This window comes from Pipistrellus kuhlii, unplaced genomic scaffold, assembly GCF_014108245.1.
Source record: "Pipistrellus kuhlii isolate mPipKuh1 unplaced genomic scaffold, mPipKuh1.p scaffold_m20_p_12, whole genome shotgun sequence".
NCBI lineage: Eukaryota > Metazoa > Chordata > Mammalia > Chiroptera > Vespertilionidae > Pipistrellus > Pipistrellus kuhlii.
In genome coordinates this window covers 13,703,731-13,717,668 of record NW_023425427.1, presented here as the reverse complement: position 1 = coordinate 13,717,668, position 13,938 = coordinate 13,703,731, and the positions used below count along the sequence as shown (strand labels likewise).

Sequence of the window (13,938 nt, the reverse complement as noted above, 5' to 3'; positions counted from 1 at the left end):
CTTTCAGGCCATGCACAGATTGTCCATCTCCTTTTAGAAAGAAATAAGTCTGGAACCATCCCATCCGACAGCCAAGGAGCAACACCCTTGCACTATGCAGCTCAGAGTAACTTTGCTGTAAGTAAAACATGACAATTTTCTTTTTTCTCAATTAAATTTTAATTTTTATATGATTGTAAATTCATAGGCAGTTGTAAGAAATGAAACAGCAAGGTCCAGTGTTCCCTTCACCCCATCTACTTCAATGGTAACATCTTGACAAAACGTAATGCAGTCTCATAAACAGGAAATCGACATGGATACAATCCACCGATCTTATTCAAATTTCACCATTTTACATGTGTTTATTATATGAGGGTGTTTGTACAGTAGTTGTTTTTTAATAATTGTCCATATTGTTAACTCTGTAATGCAAAAAATAGTCTGAGCTTTTATAAAATTGATACATATGAAGTTTTATCCAGTTTTTATTTTTATTTTAGCTGCTCAGTGTAACATTTGCTTTACTGTAAGTATACTTCATCTTTTTGTTATTTTTATAGCACTGAGGAAAACTTAGTGTTCACAATCTTCAGTTGTCTTGAAGGCACTGTGGCAAAGCTTTGGAACTAGATAAATTTTGAATCACTCCCGACTGTGGTATTTGCTAGCTGTGCAACTTTGCACAAATTTCTTAACCTCCTTGAGTCTTAGTTTCTTCATATGTAAACAATGATAATTATACCTTTTCTTTCAGGATTGTTGTAAGGATTAGGGAAAATTTATGACATGTGCTTACTGTAGTTTGGCATTGATCAGGTACTCAAAAAATGGAATGCCTTCTTATTATTACTAGTACTGATAATTTGTCCTTTATATACTTGAGAAAGCAATCATATGAATTATTGATATTTCCAAAGATACTGAATAATATTAAAAGTTCTTCACTTACCACTTTTATTATTTACAAAGCACTTTCTCATCCATTTTGTCATTCAGTCCAGCCAGACCATGATAGTGTCTAGGATGCTTCAGCCAGACCATGATAGTGTCTAGGATGGGCCAGCAAGAACCTAAGAAGCGAGCATTAAAGCAGTCATGGTTGATTTTGATGCCTTATACATGGCATGCATAGTGAAACCCTTGGTTTCATTAAGTTATAAGAATGCCGTCCTCAGTATAGTATGCTTCTATCTTCCTGACCTCCCCAACTGCACCATTGAATACATAGAGTACTCATATTGCCAAAATTATATTTCCACCCTTCTTTCTCTCTGGTACTCACAGAACTATAGCTATAGTCCTTTCTTGTGAACATTCATAAAAATTTATTTTATTTATCACCCAGAGTTTTGGCTAACCATTATCTTCTTTTATCTTCCAAGATCTCAAAAAAAATAAAATAAATACAAACTAGATTTTGAAGAGAATATCTTTCTTATTAAAATAGATTAAAAAAATAACTTGGGCCAAAACCGGTTTGGCTCAGTGGTAGAGCATCGGTCTGTGGACTGAAAGGTCCCAGGTTCGATTCCGGTCAGGGGCATGTACGTTGTTGCGGGCACATCCCCAGTAGGGGGTGTGCAAGAGGCAGCTGGTCGATGTTTCTCTCTCATCGATGTTTCTAGCTCTCTATCTCTCTCCGTTCCTCTCTGTAAAATATCAATAAAATATTAAAATAATAATAATAATAACTTGGCCTAGTCTAGTCAATCTATAAAAATCAGAACTCAATCCATGTTTTAACACGAGACTGTGAGATAGAACATGTTAGCCCTTATTTACAAATGAAGAAACCAAGGTTACAAGAGATTAAAGAACTTGCCCAAGATCTTGAACCCAAATCTAGATACAAATTTAATGTATGTACAGATACCAGTAATTAGGTAACTATGCTAATGGGACTAAGAAAAAGTATAGAACATTATGGATGTTCATTCAAAGAAATACTTGTTTGGGATAATCTGCCAATCCAAGAGATTATTTTTTAATAATTATGTAAAATTCTAAGCTTAATGTTAAGCCCACTAATTTTCTTGGACTTTGTTAATCTATAAGAGGCTTGCTTTCTTCCTCCTCCTCCTCCTCCTCCTCCTCCTCCTCCTCCTCCTCCTCCTCCTCCTCCTCCTCCTCCTCCTCCTCCTCCTCCTCTTCTTCTTTTTCTTCTTCTTCTTCTTCTTCTTCTTCTTCTTAGGCTTTATTTCTTTTTGAAAAACAGTAACAATAACCAAAAAATCCTACAATCATTTCATTTGATTCAAAAGTAGGGAAAAATACTTTGCTTCTTAGTATAAGTCACATATAACAGTTGCTTTGTTACCATAAAAAATACTGCTCTCTTGTCTCAAAATTTTAAATGAAATTTTCTTACAGGAAACAGTTAAGGTCTTTTTAAAACATCCTTCAGTAAAAGATGACTCAGACCTCGAAGGAAGAACATCCTTTATGTGGGCTGCCGGGAAAGGCAGTGATGATGTCCTTAGGACTATGCTGAGTTTAAAATCTGACATTGATATCAACATGGCAGACAAATATGGAGGTACAGGTAAGAACTGGTAAACATAATTGATTTTCTTTTATTCAGGATCCAAAATGTAGTGATGCTACAGACTCAGGGGTCCCAGATTTGATTCCTGTCAGGGGCATGTACCTTGGTTGCTGGCACATACTCAGTGGGGAGTGTGCAGGAGGTAGCTGATGGATGTTTCTCTCTTATCGATGTTTCTGACTCTCTATCCCTCTCCCTTACTCTCTGTAAAAAAAATAAAATAATAAAATATATTTAATAATAATAATAATAAAGAGCCCTAATCAGTTTGGCTCAGTGGATAGAGCCTGTGGACTGAAGGATCCTGGGTTTGATTCTGGTCAAGGACTTGTACTTTGGTTGCGGACACATTCCCAGTAAGAGCTGTGCAGGAGTCATCTGAACTTTTAGTTTAACTTTTCACGTATTTTAATAAAGTATAGGTGAGAGTATTGCATCCTTCTGACCCAACATGTCTTTCTGATGTGCACCATGGTTGGAAATCAGACAAAAATGCCTTTCAGATTCATAGTTCTCTGGACTCTTTCTCCTTAGGGTTTTATTATATGTCATAGATGCTTCCTAACATTTCTTGTCTGTGAAAGTATTTCCTCTCCTTCATTCCTCTACAGGTTGTTTTATCCTCCCCCTTGAGAAAAAGAGTTCTAAACTATAATAAAAAGAATAAAAATATAAAAGCAACAAAATAATAATAATCAGTAGATTCAAATTTGCTTTTTTTTTAAAGACGTTCTTTGAATGTCAATATTCAGACATTATTTGGATCTTGATTCAAATACATAAAGTATAAAAAATGGTAAAGCCATCAGGATATTATGAACACTGTCTGGATATTTGATATTACAGAAGTGTTGTTAATTTTTTTAGGTATGCTAATGGGACTAACCTTTCTTTGGAATGCTGGGGATCTGCATTTCACCTTTGCGGCAAGGGCCCTGTTAGAATCAACCCACAGGGGGCAGTAGAGGGAGACTGGAAGCTGAGTGAGCAGCAGGGCATTACATCTTCCTGTTTGCTTGCTGTTCTTGTTTTAGTTTACTGCTCCTGCGGGCATCACTGTAGTAAGTCGTCTTCTACACGGCAGTGGTATCTCATTCCAATGGCAATGTTAATTTCACCTTGCAGTTTTCCATCACTCACCTCAGAGCACCCTCAGCGCCCTCCTCAGACATCAGCACCAGAGGTCTGAGTTCGGTTCTTCAGGGCTCCTCTTCTAAGCTGAAAATATTTTTAATTTTTTTCCTCTTACAAGTGGAGAATGTACAATGAGATTGGGCCAAAGTAGAAAGCAAAATATCTTTTTCTTTCTTTTTTTCTCCATTTTTAAATGTTTTGTTTTTTTTTATTGCTGATAGTATTACAGATAAGTTTTAATAATTTCTTCCTCTTGTTTTTATTCCCGCAGTTCTAGAATTTGTAGCTGTTTTCTGCATTTACTGCTTTTGATACCTTAGCCTTCCCTTTTGGCTTTTGTCATTCTTCAATATATATATATAGCAATTCTTTATATTGCATTATTTCTGTTAAAATGTCTAGTGTGGTGTGTGTCTCCTAAATAGACCCTGACTAATATAGTGGCTGTGTTTCTAAAAAAAAAAAAAAAAAAAAAAAAAAAAAAACAACCACATATCTTGCAGATACCCTTACTAAAATATTTACAAATGGCCCTAGCCGATTTGGCTCAGTGGATAGAGTTCGTTTGCGGACTGAAGGATCCTGGGTTTGATTCCTGTCAAGGGCATATGCCCACGTGCTGGGCTCAGTCCCCAGTAGGGGGTGTGTAGGAGGCAGGTGATCAGTGACTCTTATCATTGATCTCTCTCTCTCTCTCTCTATCTATCTATCTATCTATCTATCTATCTATCTATCTCTATCTCTATCTCTCACTCTCTATCTCCCCTCACCCCTCTCTGAAATCAAAATAAATATTTTTAAATAAATTAAGTATTTATAAATGGAAGGATATGATTCTAAAATTTCAATAAAAGTAATCAGAAATGAGGGGGATTGATGGCAGTTAGAGGGAGCATAATAAGCCATGTGCTGATAATTGCCGAAGCTGGATGATGGCTATATTGAGCTTACTGTCTTTACTTTTGAATACGTTTAAATTTTCCATAGCATAAATTTAACTTTTAAAAAATAGCTCTTCTATGTAAACTTGTGGCACTTTTTCAAAGAGGAAGCAGCAATATTTAAGTCTAAGGTCATTTTAAAATAAAGTAAATGCAAATACTTAGAAATGGGGAAATTCCTTTAATAAAATAATTTGGTCTATCTTTTTTACTTAATTCGTTCTGCTGTGTGATTTTTTATTTGAAATTGATGTTTATCTGAAGAGTATTTGTTGCATCCTCACGCCATATCACAGGATTACAGGATTTCAGAATTAGCAAGTACCTTAAAATTTTTTCAACCATGTTCTTTGGGACAGCAGGCTACTATACAGGTTAACTGGGAGTATAGATGCTTAAGTGGATAACCCTCTACCCCTGTTTCAGCAGAACAACTCTAATTTTTTTTTTATATGTTGAATGTTTTATAAAATTTCATTTTGGGGAAAAACATTCTTGTTCTCTTAAAATGTGAAAATAACTGGAGTATCAAGGTAAGTCATGCTCTAATCTGCATGACACCATTCTTCAGTAGTTGTCTTTCAGCCTCTGTTTGAACAGCTCCAATATAGAGAACCTGGTGCTTTACTTTTAACCTAACTCTTCTAGAATTTTCTTCCTTATACTGAGCTAAAATTTGTCAACCTGAATGATCTACTCTGTGCTCTCTTCACATATCTGAAGGGACAGAACTTCAGATTTGTGAAATCTCACACACCCATCTGAATCTTGTCTAGGCCACACCAACATTTATCCATTTTGGTCAGAGTTCTCAAACTCAAATATGCATGAGAATTACTAGGGCTATTGGTCAAAATGCAGATTTCCAGACAATATGGACAGAGATCCTATTTCAAATCCTGTCAAGTCCTGTTGACTCCCTCTCCAAAATATATTCCAAATCTTTTTCTTTCTCTCCTCCACTCCTGCCACCCTAGTTTGAGCCATCATTTTTCACCCAGCCTACTGCAATAGTTTTAACTGATCTTCCTGCTTATATCCTAGTCGCCTACAATGCATTTTCCTCAGAACAGCTAGAGGTTTTCTGTTTAAACCATAAATCAGACAACATCACTTACCCATTCAAAGCCCTTCAGTGTCTTCCAGCCTGCTGACCTGCGTGGCCACTCGTGACCTGGCCTTTTCTACCTGCTGTGCTGCAGCTTCCTTGCCTTTCCTAAACACACATCCATTCCTGTCCCTGTGCTGACTGTTCCCTTTGCCCAAGCTACTCTCTCTCCAGATTGCCGCATTTCTCATTCAGGTCTCAGCTTAAATGCCAGTTCCTTAGCAAAGCTTTCCCTAACCACCAGTCACTCTAAAACCAAAATATCACTTGTTACTTCCTACTTAATTATACCATTCATCACTAGCTAATACTGCCTTGTTTATGTACATAGGGCCAGTGAGTTCTGTTTGTTTGTTTGTTCTAGATACTGTAGAGCCATAACACTTAGAAAGAATTGGCCCAGGCTTCTAGATAGTTAAAATCCAGCAGAATTTATAAAGTGAGTTTAAATAGAATTTAGAGTGATGGGATGAGACAAGCACTAAAGTGGAGTAACATATAGTTACAGCCACTCTTGTCTTCCAAAAGCACCAGAGAAGAGACCACATTCCATCTCAGTGAAAGGAATTGCTGTTTCCTAAACTGGGCCCTGAGGAGACTGCTGACGTGCCTCTGGAGCCGTGTTGTATGAAAAAGGCACTCCATGCAGTAAGAGGTGGGAGCTCTCAGTAGCACGTGGGTACCAGCCGAGGGATTAGCCTGTGAAACCACTGAAGGAAGGATTGATGTCTCCTGCCGCCATCCCTCGGACATATGCTTATTGAGGGGTCAGTGGGCAGTATTGCCTGCATCATTTAAATTATTTGTCTTCTTTGTTGTTGCTTATCTCTCACTCTCAGAAAGAGGAAAAGATAGTAAACTAGTAACAGAGAAGAAGGGACAATTTCAGACCAATAGGATGTAAAGGAAGAAAATAGTGAGATGAGAAAGGAAGATGGAAATAATACTATGAATAGAAAGGAAGATGGAAATCTACAAAAGTGAAAAAGAAATTCTTGAAGATCAGATTGCATTTAACCAAAATGATAGGGAAATCAAAACAGGAAAAGATGCATAGTTAGAATAATAAAAAGATAAAGTTGTTATTAAAGAGTTCATCAGCCCAGCTGGTGTGGCTCAGTGGTTGAGTGTCCACCCATGAACCAGAAGGTCAGGGTTTGATTCCCAGTCAGGGCACATGCCCAGGTTGTGTATTTGATTGATCCCTAGTAGGGGGCGTGCAGAAGGCAGCCTGTTGATGATTCTCCTCATTGATGTTTCTATCTCTCTCCTCCTCCCCCTCCCTCTCCTTCTATCTGAAATCAATAAAAACATAAAAAATTAATGAGTTTATCACCTTCTCTTGCTCCCTTTTTAGCTTTACATGCTGCTGCCCTTTCTGGCCATGTCAGCACTGTGAAGCTATTATTGGAAAATAATGCTCAAGTAGATGCTACTGATGTCATGAAACATACTCCACTTTTTCGAGCCTGTGAGATGGGACACAAAGATGTGATTCAGACCCTTATCAAAGGTTAGTTATTAAGAGTGCTCTTAAATGGGGTCATCTGAAATAGTGTCAACAATTAAAAAAAAAAAAAAAAAGAGCCACTCTCAAAATGTAGGAATTCTTGCCTTCACCATTTGAAATATACAGCCTTGCCGAAACCGGTTTGGCTCAGTGGATAGAGCGTCGGCCTGCGGACTGAAAGGTCCCGGGTTCAATTCTGGTCAGGGGCATGTACCTTGGTTGTAGGCACATCCCCAGTAGAGGGTGTGCAAGAGGCAGCTGTTCAATGCTTCTCTCTCATTGATGTTTCTAGCTCTCTATCCCTCTCTCTTCCTCCCTGTGAAAAATCAATAAAAAATATGTTAAAAAAAAAAAAAAAAAGAACTACACAGCCTTACACAGCAGAGCCGCCTGGGTAGAAGGATAGAGGGTAGAGCACCTGCTGGCATCAAGAAGCACAAGGGCCCACCGCCACCTATTGGTTGTGCGATTTTGGCAGTTACTTCACCTGCCTGATCCTGTTTTATTTTCTGTCTAAGGGAAATGATGCCAAACCTGACCAATGTATATAGGCTTATTGTAAAAATCTGAAGTAGATAATATATATGTGGAAGCCTTTTGAAAACATAAAGCATGTAAGGGTCTGTTTGTTCTCTATGATTGTCATTTTCATTTTATTCTTGCTTTTTCAGGTGGAGCAAGGGTAGATCTAGTTGACCAAGACGGACATTCTCTTCTTCATTGGGCAGCGCTGGGAGGAAATGCCGATGTTTGCCAGATATTGATAGAAAATAAGATCAATCCAAATGTGCAAGATTATGCAGGCAGAACCCCTCTGCAGTGTGCTGCTTATGGGGGATACATCAACTGCATGGCGGTGCTCATGGAGAATAATGCAGACCCCAACATCCAAGACAAAGAGGTAGAGAGTCTGGGTCTTTTCTATATTGTCTGCTCCAAGTGTTTAGAGTATTTTTTTCTTTGTTCACTGAAATTAAGTAAAATGACATTTTCCAAATGAAAGGATCCCCCACAAATCTGTTAATTAAAAATGATTTTTATTTGCACATGCTCTCTTCAAGTCCTTGCCTATATACCTATATAATTTAACAAAGTCATAATGGAAATAACTCTATAACTTTGTAAAATATAAATAAATGGCATATGGATATGTATGTATGTAAATATATATGATGTGATTTTACAAACCACATTTGGTTTTGTTCATTTAAAATTATCACCAACATTTTCTTACTTGGTTTATAATATTTTTAATAGTTATAGATATTTAATATTCCGAAGTTCTAAGATTTTCAAGAGTTCTATCCTCACATAAATTCTACTGAGTAGTTATGATTATTATCTCCATTTTACAGATGAGGAAATTAAAGCTCATGGAGCCTATATAATTACCCTAAGGTGACTACAGTGGCAGGTTGAAGGGAGTCAGGGTCCAAACCTGTTACCCAGATTTTAGAATTAAATAAGTAACTTCCTATTGCTGGACACATTTTCTTTATTACATATCATGTTTCATTAATCATCTTGTGCATTTAACTTTATTTATTTATATTATTACCTTGGAGTAATTTCCTCTAAGTGAAGTTATTAAACCAAAGAATGAATGGTATATGAATGCTTATGCTCTGATATATACTGTTAAACTGATTTCTAAAGCTTGTGGGTTAATCTATGCTTCCCCCAGTTGTGTAGTAATATATTACTTTCTTTCAATTTAGCCAATATTGACTTTTTGCTACATTAACTCCTTAAATACCCTATATATTGTGTTTTCCAAGTCAGAAAATAGACGTATGTCCTATTAATTCCTTCAATAAATATTTATCAAGATTGCTACTATATAAAATTAACATAATGAAAAAATATAAACATGGTCCTTATACCTAAGTTATTAGAAATACATATTTTATAATTTGTTATACCTTTTTCATTCTTTTTTTACAAGTTGCCAGTTTCTTACATAAGTACTATATTAATCTACTTTCCAGTTCTATTTTTATATGTAGTGTTTTTATGTATACTATTTTGGATTATCTACATAACAATCCTGCTGTGTATGAGTAATAACACTTTTCTTTCTTCCTTTCCAGTCCTTATACCTTTCACTTCTTATCTTAAATTATTGAACTATATAGGACCTCCAATATAATGTTGATTGGAGCTGGTGATGGTTGACATTCTTAACTCATTCTGGTTTTTCAAGGACAAAGCTTTAAATATTTTACCATTGGATATGATATTTCTATTAGTTCTCTTATATTTCTAGTCACTAGAGTTTTTCTTTAAATCACAAATAGCTGTTTAATTTCTGTCATGCTACTTCTGCATCTATCAATATGATAGTATTATTTCTCTCCTTTTTGCTGCTAATAAGCTGAATTATATTGATTACATTGTGTTTTTTTCAGATGCTAACACCACTTATATATTCTTAAAATGTATATATTAGTGGATTTTATTTGCTAATATTTTGAGGTTTTTGCATCTATATTCATGAGAGAGTTTGACCTATAACTTTTCTTCCTTGTATTATACTTGTCAAGTTTCGGTAGCAGGGTTACCCTGACCTTATAAAAAGAGTTAGGAAGTAGTACCTCTTTTCTCATTCTGATGAATTTGTGTAAGATTGGTCTTACTTCTTCCTTAAATGATGCCATGTAATGAAGTGATAATTTTGGTAACTTGGTTATGATACCATCCTTTTCTCCATTGTACGCTTAACATGTTTCTTATTGTAATTAAGTAATTTGAGGAGAGAATTGTTTATTTTTTGAGTTAGTATAATTAACTGTGTGTCCAAAAATACCTACTCCAGATGTACTTGATTTTTGCTCATGCTTGTAGGGCAGAACAGCTTTGCACTGGTCCTGTAACAACGGATACCTCGATGCCATTAAATTACTACTAGACTTCGCTGCTTTCCCTAATCAGATGGAAAACAATGAAGAGAGGTGAGTCAGCTGTTGATAAAAAGAATGTATTGTTGTTCATATCACATCCTTTCTGACAGATTTTTAAAATCTCAAATTTGGATAGTGGTTCAGGTATAATAAGTATACTCACAAGGAAATACTACATTAAGAAATCCTGAACCAAAAAAAAAAAAAGAGCAAAAGTTCTATGCAATATCAACTTAGAATTCCTGGATTTTAAAGCTATTCAGATGTTAGATATCACCAAGGGTCAGCTCACATTTTACAGACGAGGAAACAACATGCCTTCTTCTAGTTGGTGGCTAACATAAAGACGGGTCCTGATTGACCAGGACTAGGAATTTGGTTAGGCCAGTGACACATGTTATATATAATACCAAGAAGTTTCTCTTCATGAGAGGATATTATCAGTTAGTGGACAAAGGTGCCACCATGTAGCATGAAAAGATGAGAAGCTAAGCTGAAAGTTCAGGATTTTAGTTTCAAAACAGAATTCTTGAATAATATGAGACTCACAGAATTAGGCTGGGATTGTTCCCCCAGGACCCAGGCCTAATGGAAAGGACCAGACACAGTGTGAAACCTAAGCAGAAGAGCTTCATGGTGGTGTTGGATCTAGAGTCTAGTAATTCATAGGTAACAACTAAGTTTGTAATCAGACATCCGTACCTGAATTATTAGATTTCATTGTGTGTGGATGCTCTAACTATCAATAGAGTGACCCCTGCTATGACACCATCCCTATCCTCTTAGCACCACCACCAGTCCTTCCTTTCTGTCAGGGAAACTGTGAAGAGAAGGAAGGACCTTCTCTAGGGCAGCTATCTCAGCGGAAACATGCTCCTCTGGTCTGGGGCAAACCTCGTCATCTTTTCTACCTCTTTCAGAACCTTTCCCCATAGTTATATCCTCCATCCATTATCTTCCAACTCTTTCTCTGCATCCAAAGTCTTCCTTCTCTCAAACTGTCTTCGCTGCCTGCATTTCTTCATGCTCACCATTCATGCCATCGCAGTCTGGCTTCATCTCACATCTACTGAAATCTGTCTTTTTCTAGTTGAAAAGTGATAGCTGTTCTTTCTGTCCACTCTTATTGACCTTTCTGCATCTTGCTTCTGTTGCCTCCTCTTCTTTACCTTATTGAGACTCTATCTTCTCTAAGCTTCTATGACAGTTTATTGTCTCTTCTAATCATGCCTGCTCCTTCTTCATTTCTTTTGGCTTCTCTTCTGTTCTTTTATTTATTTTGAATATAAACATTGCTCAAGGACTGGATCTCTTCTCTCAGCCTATCTCCTTTGGTGATCTGACCAGCCATTGATGCTTCAGCAATCACCAGGGTCCTGCTGGGTTCTAAACTGTATTTCAGACTCAGGATCTCTCCTTGCTTCACAGTCATCTTCTCTTCATTACCAGCATCATTGTCTAAATCAAGCTCTCTTTGACTCTTTTTGGGACTTGCGCAATGTCTCCTTGCTGTTTTCCCTCCTTTGATCTTTCCTCATTCAATTCATCGACTTCCAAAGTAGCCCTGCTAAATCATATTTCTAATGTACTTGTTAATCATGTCATTCCTCTGTTAAATGCCATCTCATCTAAGGAGATTGTTCTGATCCCATAGTCATGTGTCCCAGACTTTGTTTTTCCCTACACTGTATTTTTACAGCAGTTGGCACATTTCACTTTATAATTTTGTGTCCTCTGTATCCCCTATTAGCAGAGAACTCCTAAGGATCATGGTCATCTCTGTACAGTGTACCGTGCTTTTTATGAAGTGGATGCTCAGTAAATAAGTGTTGGTTGTCAAGTTGGTATTGTCAGGCTCTTAGTAAGCATCACCCTGCTTTATACCTGCATTAGAAACTTCTGGAATTCTTAGAGCACATGAAGAATTAGATAAAGCAGACTAGTATGCCTTACTTTAGGAGCAATTATATAAAGAATGAACTCTCTATTATAGTTATATGATAACTACAAAACAAACAATATTTGAAGATTTAGGGGGTTGGGCATTTAAGGAAGCTGGAAGCCCAGTCATATTCTCAAGGCTGAGGTTGTGACAGAAGTGTGAGAGGGATGATTTCTCCCTCTGAAATCCTAAAACCACCAAAGGGAAGGTTTAAGAATCCTAAGATTAGTGATGTTTTATGTCTGTAAAGCATTTATTCTATGACAGTGTTTACCACATAGCTCTTATTTTTTAGGAAACAGTAAAAAAAAAAAAAACATTTTGTTTGCATTCAGTTCCCATTTATATGTGAAGCATTGAATTCCAGACCTAAGTAAACCTAAGAATTAAGGTGCTTACTGCCTCCTGGAGAAAGAATAGGTTAATTACAGACCAAAAGACCATAGGAAAAGCCCGCCTAACTGAACTTGCCAATCTATAAATGAAAAGAGACAGTGGCAATATTCCAGGCCCCTTTAATGTTTCATCAGCAATGCACCTTGATGTACAAATGTCAGAACTTGGCACTGCCTTTTATGTTTATTGACATTCTGGTTTAGGCATTCTGCTCATCCCAGCAGACCATTCCCACTTGGCAGGTCCAATTGTATCTTGTCTCGTCTTTATCTACATTGTTTCTTGACTGGTTACCATCAATGTGGGGCTAATTTTTACTTCTCATGCATTGACACTAACCCTTTGATGTGCATTGCTTAGACATAATTTTTGCCAGCTCTTGCTGGCTTTCAGTCAATACCTCTCTGACAGCCACACTCTGATATTGATGGGAATATTCACAGCACTTGAATGTTTCTAAATTGAATTGGGGGTGAAGAAAGATTCAATAGTAATAATCACAATATGGTCAGTTGCTTGAACTCTAGGTATACAGACTTTCAATCTTAAAACCTTGCTAGGTATTTTGATTGTGTGTCTGAGCAAAAATTGACTGAGAATCCTAAATAAACCAGTTGGGGGGGAATTTTTTTTTTTTTTTTTTTAGGAAATTGGGAGGAATTTGAATGGGGAGTTGACATTGGATCTTACTGAGGAATTCCTGTTAATTTTGTTAATATAATAGTTGCGTGGTTACGTTCATATTATTTATAGGTGAATACTGAAATGCAGGGAAATGAAATGATAGGAATTCTGGGATTTGCTTTAAGATATTTTAGCAAAAGTGAAAAGAAAGGACTTGGATGAAGCAAATGTGGCAAGGATCTTGCTAATTGTTACATTTGGATGATGAGTGTGCAAAGCATTATGGCGTTATACCCTCTACTTTTGTTTATGTTTGAGTTGTCTCCTAATAAAAAAACATTTTTTTCATATTAAAAATATTTTAAAAATTTGAAATGCAGTTTCTATTCACACACTGCCTGAGAGATCTAGCTCTTCCCACCTCCTTTTCACCTGTTACAAATGAGGAAACAGAAGCTCAGAGAAGTGAAGAGAATGGCCAGGTCTCACAGGTCTCTGACTCTCGGTTCAGCATTCTTTAGGGTGTCTTTGCTACCTGTTCTTTGCTTTTGTCATATTTGTAAGTATAGGCATAGTTTAGGTCTTACTTTCATAAACCAGATTTTTATAATCTTGCTTGTGTACTACGTGAAAGACACTACATTTTATTATAGAAGAAATGGTTAACTTACTAATATAGGTTATTTCACATTGATTTTAGAAGTTTCATTCTCTAAGAGACTTAAACTCAATAATTGATAGATGTGTTGTAGAAAGATTACAAAACAGGGAGACATTGGATTTTAGTTTCAGTCTAGATTTTGCAGGTTACTAGTTATATAACCTTTAGCAAGTTGCTTAATTTTTCTGAGTCTGT

At 36.6% G+C, this 13,938-nt stretch overlaps 1 protein-coding gene across 7 annotated transcripts in view; it reads left to right on the top strand.

The window, feature by feature from the left end:
• INVS (inversin) overlaps positions 1-13,938 on the top strand; it is a 101,978-nt gene that overhangs the window by 58,741 nt on the left and 29,299 nt on the right. For all 7 annotated transcript variants that reach the window (XM_036433187.2, XM_036433189.2, XM_045579955.1 and 4 more), the window contains 5 exons: positions 8-117; positions 2,353-2,524; positions 7,068-7,223; positions 7,892-8,121; positions 10,065-10,171. In XM_036433187.2, the coding sequence (XP_036289080.1) occupies positions 8-117; positions 2,353-2,524; positions 7,068-7,223; positions 7,892-8,121; positions 10,065-10,171 (775 nt within the window). The remainder of the gene's footprint in view (positions 1-7; positions 118-2,352; positions 2,525-7,067; positions 7,224-7,891; positions 8,122-10,064; positions 10,172-13,938) is intronic.